Below are 9,739 nucleotides of genomic sequence, written 5' to 3' on the forward strand. Positions count from 1 at the left end.
TTTACAGAAATTTTTTATATGCTATAGATATATTTTCAGGAAAGAATAGATACATGTTTCTTTCCTTTTGTAACATGTATATTGTGAAATAATAAGCATTTAACTTTTTGAAATCAAACATCCTGCCCAATAAAGTAGGAGTCACTAAATAAATATAACAGTGAGTCGTGTGTATCAAAATCCTTTTATTTGAAGTAAATCACCAGTACCAACACATTACCCCATTTCACATCAATATCTGCTTTTCCAGAAATCAAAGTTTCTCTATATAAACATTTCTTAAAGAATTTTTTCACATCTTTAAGATTTTTCTAGAAAATAGGTGAAAAACAAGAGTAAAGCTGAAAGAACATTTTTCACTCAAAATACCAAAGGGAAAGATAAACAATTTCTATAGAAAACTTCTACCTATCCATATCCCTTTAAGTCCAGTTATAAGTGTGTGATAAATGTTAGTTTTCTACTACTTGGTTTATAGCTAGTTCCCCTGTAAATACTTTGAGCAACTTACACAACAAAATCAGATTGGTGGCAGTGCGAGGCGGGGTATAAAGGAACAAAACTACATTCCCAGAGAGCTGAACTAGTTGATCGGAATAGCAATTATTTTATCCACAATTTTGTGGCTGTAAGTAATTAAAGCTGAAAGAAAATAATGTCAGAGTGTTCCATTATTTCTTTTAAAAATGTACTCCTCAAATCTACAAGTTTAAAGATACAAAACCTTTGAAAAGTGAAATAAGTGTTAGTCATTCAGAAATGTCCAACTCTTTGCAACCCCATGGACTATAGCCCACCAGGCTCCTCTGTCCATGAAATTCTCCAGGCAAGAATACTGGAGTGGGTTGCCATTCCCTTCTCCAGGGGATACTCCCTGACCCAGGGAGCAAACCCAAGTCTTCTGCATTTTGCAGACAGATTCTTTACCATCTGCACCATTAGGGAAGCCCTCAAATCTAGAAGTTTAATGAAACAAAACCTCTACTGGATGTCAAAATTTGATCATTTTTTATAATAACCTCTGACTAAAATAGTAGTATTGTTAATATCAACAAATATACTCAAATTCTGAAATGATTCAATTAACACTTTTAGGAACTTTTTGTAACCAGACCTTACAAATGTATCATAATTCTCTTTGGTTTTGTCACATAAAGAGGTGGCTACGGTCTATAATTAGTTGTACCCAGCTTCAACTAAACACACAATCCTGTGCAAGTTAATATCCTTCTGTGTGTGTGTGTGTGTGTGCAGGTGTGTGTGTGTGAAGTTGCTTCAGTCCTGTCTGACTCTGCAACCCACTGAACAATAACCTGCCAGGCTCCTCTGTCCATGGGATTCTCCAGGCAAATACTGGAGTGAGTTGCCATGCCTTCCTCCAGGGGATCTTCCCCACCCAGGGATCAAATCCACATCTCTATGGCTCCTGCATTGGCTGGCGGGTTCTTTACCACTAGTGCTACCTGGGAAGTCCCAATATCCCTGTAAGTGACCTCTATTCTCCACATTTTGCTTTTCTAAATTCTAACTACTTGCCTCCACCATTCATTGTAGTATTGCTTTATATTATCTTAAATTCTTCTATAATTTTTCATATACGGATTAAGTTTTACTGTTAAGTACCACCCATATTAACTAAGACAGGCTGAATGTATAGTGAGATTTAAATAATTTTTTTCCAATAAATAATAAATTTGTCCAAAGAAGAAATTATTGGGACTGAGCATTCTTCAGGGCAATTATAACCATGGGAAATTAGAGCAATAAACCAGATGAATTTTGGATGAGGCCCAGAAGCCTAGGTCTTCAGCTGTGAAACAGCCCTTCAAAATAAAATTAGCTACTTAGAAGCATCTAAACTTATTGGAAGCTGGTATACAATCAACATCCCAAAGTTGAAAACTCTTCACTAAAATACAGTTCACTCTATTTTATTGTGGTCACAAAGTAGCACAAAACATTTAAGGAAAGCTTTGAACATGTAGTAAATAATGTTTGGGGAGACAAAAATCAGAGGGTTTAACAAGCAAATATAACGGAATTGAGGATAGAGCTGAAAATGGCAGGACAGCTACTTTGCTTTAATAGAAATTTAATAAATGTATTCTATCAAAAGTTTGAACTGGGCTTCAAGTTACTGGTTTCCAGCTGTTACAGTTAAAAGAAAGAAAAAAGGAAGGGAGAGAGGAAGGAGAAGTGAAGGGGAAGAAAAAGAGTAGAAAAGATTAAAAAAAAAAACAAAATCCCTGACATTTTCTTCTAGAGCTCAAGAAACAATCTAACAGGTTTGTAACATTTCACTGAAACCAGAAGCAGAATCATAATGGACTGAAGTCTCAATCAGGCCCTTTAAACATCTGTAGCTTCGTTTAAAATGACTAGGGTGAAATACATCAGCTTACGGAAAATGGGGAGATCTTCCAGGAGTTGGCCTGTGTTCTAGGTGATGGGTGCTGATGAGCAATTCCCTTAAACAACTGATTTACTGCCAGCAGAGAAAAACATTGGAAGCACATCCAAAAACTCATTTGTAATTGAGATTACAAGGGTAGCCATTCTGTCCACCTTCCCCTCCCTTACCAGGGAGGTGACCCTGTTCCTGGCAACCACAAAGGCCACAGAAGAACCCTTCTTTCCCTAAACCCTCTTCTTTTGCCCCAAGAGTCTCTATAAAATCTGCCTTTCTCTGTTTTCCAATCGTTTCCTCTCTCCCTCGTTTTCTTTCTTTCTCTCCTTCCTTCCCTCCCGGCTCGTCGCAAGCGAGACAAAGTCAGGCACAGGCGGCGGGCCCATGTATTCGCTGGCACCATCTGGCACCTGCGATTCATCGCCCCTTTCCACCTCCCGGAGGTGAGAGGGGCGGGAGGCCAAGGACACTTGTGTGACCCAGTTTTTAGGAAACTTTCAGTTGGTCGCAACCCTTCCCCCACCCGAAACTCTTCAATCATCCACCAAGCCAGAAAAGCCAGAAAAGAGATCTCTGCCTAGCCTTGGAGTAGGAAAAGAGGCGAAGCAAGAAAAGGCAAGGGGTTCGCCCCATTCCTTTCCCCCACCGCCCAGCAGCGGCGGGCGCAAGCAGCGGTGCGGCCAGAAGGGGCCGCTGTGCGCTCAGAGCAGCAGCCCCACCGCCGCCGTCCGCACCTCCCACGGCCGGGCTGGCCCAGCCCCGCCAAGTTCCAACAGCCCCCAGTCGAGCGAGCGCCGGGAACGAGCACCGCCCGGGCAGAAGCACACGGCGCAGACCAGCCAGACTGAGGCGCGCGGCGGGAAGGCTCCGGCGAAACTCCCACCAGCCGGGGACTTTGGAAAGAAGCGAGCGAGCGGTCCCCGCGCGCGCGAGTCCCCAAGTGAGCGCTCAGCTCACCTGTTTCTGCCGCGCCACCGCCTTCCCACCCCTCGGACCCTCGCCTCCCGAGTCGCCCGCCCGCGATGAATCCGGCGCTGGGCAACCAGACCGACGTGGCCGGCCTGTTCCTGGCCAACAGCAGCGAGGCGCTGGAGCGCGCCGTGCGCTGCTGCACCCAGGCGTCCGTGGTGACCGACGACGGCTTCGCGGAGAGCGGCCCGGACGAGCGCAGCCTGTATATCATGCGTGTGGTTCAGATCGCCGTCATGTGCGTGCTCTCTCTCACCGTGGTCTTCGGCATCTTCTTCTTGGGCTGCAACCTTCTCATCAAGTCCGAGGGCATGATCAACTTCCTGGTGAAGGACCGGAGACCGTCTAAGGAGGTGGAGGCGGTGGTCGTGGGGCCCTACTGACCGGTCCCCGGCCCCCGCAGCAGCCGCCCCTAGCCTCTCCACTTCGCCAGCCCGGCCGCGCCCCCTCACCATGCGAGACTGGGCGAAGCAAACCTGTCGGAGTCAGTTTTTTCTCTCGACTTCTGCCTTTCGGGATGAAGCGAACCCGTTTATCGCTCGCCCTCTGAAAGTCCCCAGGTCTGGCAGTAGGAGAAGAGAGCCCTGACTCTGGACTCAGCAGCAAGTGGCAAGAGAAGGCGAATAGGGCGCAGAACTTTGGAAGCTGCCACTGGCGCAGAATGCGGGGACACCGACCCAGGCCAAGGCCCCTTTCCACCCGCAGGTGGGCCAAGCTCGGGGGGGCAGGTGGAGAGGGCGGGCAGGCAGAGACCAACGGCATCTATTGCCTGGTGACCGGAAAAGTGACCCGCATATACGCCACTTAACCGAACTAACGGGGACACGCAAACCGTGGCCAGGTTCGCGCCCATTCCCTCCCGCTCCTTGCAGCCCTGGCAGGACAGACGATAAAATACCTTTGATTGATTGTAACGTGCCGTTTAAGGGATTTTGTGTGTGTTTGCTTGAATACGAATATTTGATAAGTCTTTTTCCGCCCTAGTGGCCTGTTTCCCTGCCTGGTGGTTAGAGTTTTGTGTTAGGGGAAGGGGTGGGGGGAAGGGGAGCCTGCTAATGTGAATGGGGTGAGTTGTTTCTTTTATTGCATTTCCAACTGGGTTTTTGGGGGGCGGGGGGCGGGGTGGTGGGGACTGGCACTCGAGCTGGCCCCGGGGCAAAGATCCGGAATGGAACTCCTAGCTCGTGACTGCACGGTTTACACCACAAAAGTGCTCTTGACATTCGTGAAACCGTTTTGACATTTTTTTTTTTCTTCCTTATTTAAAATTTCCTTAATAAATGCAACGTTTAAGTGTTTTGTTCCTGGCCTCCTGGTGGTCATTCTGCGCTCAGGGCCGAAGGGAACGGGTGACGCTGAGGGGTCAGATTACCAGTCCGAGGTGGAATTCGCTTTGGCGAGCTGCGATTTAACTCGGGGATCCTACGCAGGCACGAGGGTGGGAGCCAGACCGAGAGGCCCAGGGACGAGTGCCCTGGCCAAGCCTCAGGCCCTGGAGCCGTCCTGGAGGCAGCATCCTTTGTTTTCCCTTTCAGTTAATATTTTATATTTCATTTACTCTCAGCGCTCTGAGCCAGGCGAGAAAACGGGAGGCCCCCGCGGGAAGATTACACTTCCGTGCAGGGCTCCGGTGGGAACACAGGGTTACACCGCTAATGAAAGGAAGAGACGGCTTGGCTAGTCTTCAGGGAGGGCATCTTCTCCTGACCAACGTCAGCAAGCAGGCGTCAGGATCCTAACCAAAAAAAAAAAAAAAAAAAAGACGAGGAAAAGTAGTTCCTAAAGTAAAGAGTGACGCTGATTCTGCCCGGGGTACACCATTATTACTAAAACAAGACGTATATTGTCTTTGTCATATTACCTTTTACATCTGAAGGGCGAAATTCAAAGATAAACGCGACCTGGGTAATCAGTCCCAGCCCCAGCCAAAAGATTCAGAGGAGTTAATCGAGGTTCTGAATGTCAGAGATGTGTGTAACCCAAACTTGGAAGTTGGCCGGAAAGGAGCTACAGATGGTCTTTGGGCTCAGAAATTGAAGGGGATTTGGAAAGAAAAGCCTGGAAAACTGTGAATATGAAAATAACCCAAAGGATACAATAGCTTCGAGCTGAAACTTGACAACAGTTTTTGAGCAGTTTGTTTTTACACCTGGGGTAGGATCCTAAATATTTTCAAGAATATAAAGAATCCTCTACTATGGTATAGCAATTAAAGGCTTCACTGTAGCAGATATAAGGTGGACTAAAATAAAAACAACAACAATGAAGTGTCCTATTTAATTAAGAGGCACAAGTGGTATAAACAATGTAAGTGTCTGAAGGGTTGGGATCAAATGTTTGTATCCCTTAACATCCTGTCCACTCAGGTATCTGTTTCACTCCCAAAGTAAATCTTTGTCTATGTCCGGATATGACATAGAATGTTGGTTTTTTTTTTTTTTTGAATGCTAATAGATATCAGGCTTGAAAAAGAAAGGATTTTGAAGTTTTGCCTATTGTTCCTGTATGTTCAGCAGGTAAGCATTTGCTTATTTTCTTCTGTCTGGGCAGGGGAGCAGGAGCAACATGTATGTAGTCAAGAGTGAGTCATGGAGGGCACTTTAATTTGTTAATAAGTAAGATAGGAAATGGAGACTTTCTATTCTGTAGCTGGTTTCTGTGGCACCAAGTTAATCTGCTGTCTCCATGTTTCAAAGAAAGCAGAACAACCAGTTCACTCAGGGAGAAACCAGACATTTAAAATTAAACTCAGTGTGGAAACTGATTTGGGATCAAAAACCAACCTACTAAGATTCCTACCAAGAGTGTATAGGGATCTTCCGCTGTTCTCTGCTGTGTACAAGTTATCTGCTTATGGTGAGTTTCAGACACGGAAAGGTCTCAACCTGCAGGTTAGTTTGCATTTGTATAGAAGAGCCTTTTCTATTTAAAGCCAAATTCCTGAAAATTGGGAGGGGGGAGCAGCTGCCAGGCCCCCTACTATTCTCTCCTCTACTAATGCTCTTAAATCTCTGCTATCACTATGGTCTTTCTCCATCCTTTTTTCCTCTTAATACTTCTTCACAGCACTTTCCTCTTCCTTGCATCTCAAAGGCAAAATTTATAGTTTTTCCTTAACTATCCAAATTTATAGTTTTTCCTTAACTATCCAGATTTATTGCCTTAACCACCAGAAACTGTGATAGTCGACAAATCAGAACCTGCAAAATTTAGCCCTTAAATAGAAAAGTTATGTGAACAGAGTTCTGTAATCCATGATCTATGCATTATAGGCAAATGCACATGATCTGAAAATATCATAGCCCTGGGGACCATTTCCTGCCAACAGCTCCTCTCTACAGCCTTTAGATCCATTTGTTACTTAGATGCCAAGTAATTCTGGTTTTTATAGATGAGGCAATGTGTGCAAGAAGCTTTTTACACTCCCTATTCCCCGATGACCACACGGCAACCACTTTCTCAGGCCCCACACCACTCCCTGTCTTACTCTGCCTTTGATTGTCTTTTATCTTGATCCTAACAAATGCATTAAGTGAAACTTTTAAATCCTGCCTAGTGTTTATGGGGCATTGATCCTTTCTTACAGGTGTGCTGCAAGGAAAGTAAGCTTTAAAAGTCACTTTCTGAGTTTCATGGAAGAAAACAATGTTGGACGTAAGAGATTGGGAATTGAGAGGGATAGATGCACACAGGCAGATTTTATCATCCCACACTTAAGTCCACCATGTGGTCAGTAATTAGTGGGAAGTCCTGAGAGAGAGAGGCAGAAAGATGGCTTCCTGTAAAAACTCGCTGGCTCTGGCAGATGGTCCATGGGGAGGCATCTGATACTTTCTGAAACCCTTCTGGAAATACAGCAGAAACAGGGAGAGGATTTCATGAGACACAGCAAGTGGATTAGCAGGGTTGTAACCCCTCAGGCTGTGCAGACAGCCCCGGATGCCTCCAAGCCTAACTGGGTGGCCACTACCTAAGTAGCTTAGCCAATTGTTAGTAAATGTTATTTTTCTTAAGATTGTTGCTATGACTTTACAGTTTCTCTGAAAATGTATAAGGACTTGCATGTTGAACCACTTTAGGCCTGCTTGAGGGAAGTCTAAGCATAACATCACATTATTGTGTTAAGTCTGAGACATGCTGGCTGGTGATGGATGATCCCTGCGCCTGTTTTCTGATTTTCAAGCCACCCTGGCTTCTCAAGGGATCCTCAGTCAGTCCTGTTATCATGTCTTCTTACACTAATTCTGAGTGAGGGAGGAAAAGGCACACTGGATGATGATGTAAGAAAGTTTGCTTCTTACATTTGCTTCTTACAAGTTCTCTAAGTAACAGAGCAATCAGCCCTAAAATGAGGAAGATGTGTTCTGAAAGGACATTCCTATTCTATGATTCTATTGAATTAGTTTACTATTCCTATGTCTCTTAACGTGTTTCTCAGCTCACTTCAATAGGTATCTTAGAAATCTATTTTGTCTTTCCAGTCTTGTTCTTTTAGGTAGGAAACACCCTCCCCCTAAAGTCCCAGTGCTCCTCAACACAGGATGTTATTTACAACAGCCAAAGCAAAATTTCAGACACCTAGCCAGGCCTAGGTAGATAGCAGTTTCTATGCTGACAAGTCACACATAATCTAACTAGTGCCTTAAATATCTCAGATCTCTGTGTTCTCACTGGAGGAAGCAATGAAAGGAAAGTCCAGTGAATTGGGGAGCATGTGATTAGCAAGTGGTTCCTTTAACTCTGTATACACTTAGACTAATGTGCATTTTTGTTTGCAGAAACTTTCGGGTGTTCAAAGACTAATTAACAGCCACTTTTTCTCCTCAAAGCATTTTTCCCTTTGAGCTTCTGCAAGAGCACACAACAGCTGTTCTGCATGCAGTTTAAAGCCTTCCTTAGCCCTGGCTTATTAGACTTGTCACTTCGGGGATTGCAATGCCAGGAAAGGATTCCAGGGTTCAGTTTGTTCTGTCTGTAAGACTCAAACCCCATTTGAAAGCCCACTGAAGCAGTAAGTCTACAGCAATACCCCAAACAGGAATCAATAAATCTTTCACCCACCTGCCACATCCCATTTAGATATGTGCACAATAGCTCAAATGGGATATGTTTTCAAGTCTGCTCCAACAGTAGTAGTTGTTTCCTAATGTCTGAACTTAAAGGCTCAATGATTAACTGCTTCCATGGCCAACATCACACTGTCCTTCTTTCCAGATATTTTTGTATTGTTCAAATGCTTAAACTGTTTAAGAGTCCAGGATTAATTTTATAGCATTAGCTTAGATTTAAAAATTCAGGAAAAAGTCAAAGTATGTAATATTATCAGCAAGTCATGTAACATATCTGGTGATCACAACAGAATAGTCTAAAATTATTACTTACATTTGAGAAATTCAGAATATATCAGAGGAGAGTTTCTACAAGGACTATTATTGTAAGGATAAGTAAATGCATTTAAAAATACACCTCAGATTGCAGACAAGTGGCTTACATCCAACTCAAATAACAACACATAGTAAATGAGAGTAAATAACTTACATTTTCATTTGACTATTTATATATATTTTGAAGGGGTTATGGGTAAATAGTTTCCTTTTCTAAATACATGTAAGTGCTCAGTTGCTGAAATATTTCTGAGTGGGTAGATGCAGGCACAGAGTGATCAATATATAGAAGGTCAAACCATCTGTGATAATGTTGGAACAAAACTCTGCCCTGCCCCAATTTTAAAACTGATTTCCATCACATAGTAATATTTTCTGAGCTTATAATTCAAACAATTAGATGGTTTTTGTCAAGCACCCATGTGTATGTGGTACATTATAACTTCTTACTAAAAAAATGAACTGATTTCTGCTTATTCGACCCATGAAGCACAGGCACAGATACACACACATAAAGGAAGGCATATGATCTGCCCAAACAGTCAAATAATAAAGAAACTGTTTCTGTTTACTATTTCTGAGGTCATAGTGATATAAATATACATACCTAATTATGCTATAGCCTGTGCCCTGATATGGTTAATTACAGGGAGACAGTGTTACAGTTTTTCTTACCAATTTTTTTTTTCTGTTTGCCTTCTACTGTCACAAATTCCTCTCTCATTATGTACTTATTCCCTCCCCCACATCTAAAGATATACTGCCTTGAAAGTCATTGATTTTTATCAGCCCATGACTCCAGATGTCTGATTGCTTTGGGAAAAGAATCCCTCTGGGATCCAGAATGTCTCTTTGGCTTTATTTTCCTATAAATTGAGCGGGTTCAAGTAGTTCATATTCTAAATAGTATTGATTAGGTAGGCATGCATGAGCATACGCACATACTCTGTGTTTCTTGTATTGTATACCAATGAAAACA

General features: G+C 43.4%; 1 protein-coding gene across 1 annotated transcript; it reads left to right on the forward strand.

Annotated features, from left to right (window-relative positions):
* Nucleotides 1–3,133: 3,133 nt before the first annotated feature.
* On the forward strand, nt 3,134–4,675 carry RPRM (reprimo, TP53 dependent G2 arrest mediator homolog). The gene has a single exon (XM_020900390.2). It carries the CDS (start codon nt 3,430–3,432, stop codon nt 3,757–3,759), a length of 330 nt encoding a protein of 109 aa, XP_020756049.1. The 5' UTR covers nt 3,134–3,429; the 3' UTR covers nt 3,760–4,675.
* Nucleotides 4,676–9,739: the final 5,064 nt, after the last annotated feature.

The sequence above is a fragment of the Odocoileus virginianus genome, chromosome 13, assembly GCF_023699985.2.
Source record: "Odocoileus virginianus isolate 20LAN1187 ecotype Illinois chromosome 13, Ovbor_1.2, whole genome shotgun sequence".
NCBI lineage: Eukaryota > Metazoa > Chordata > Mammalia > Artiodactyla > Cervidae > Odocoileus > Odocoileus virginianus.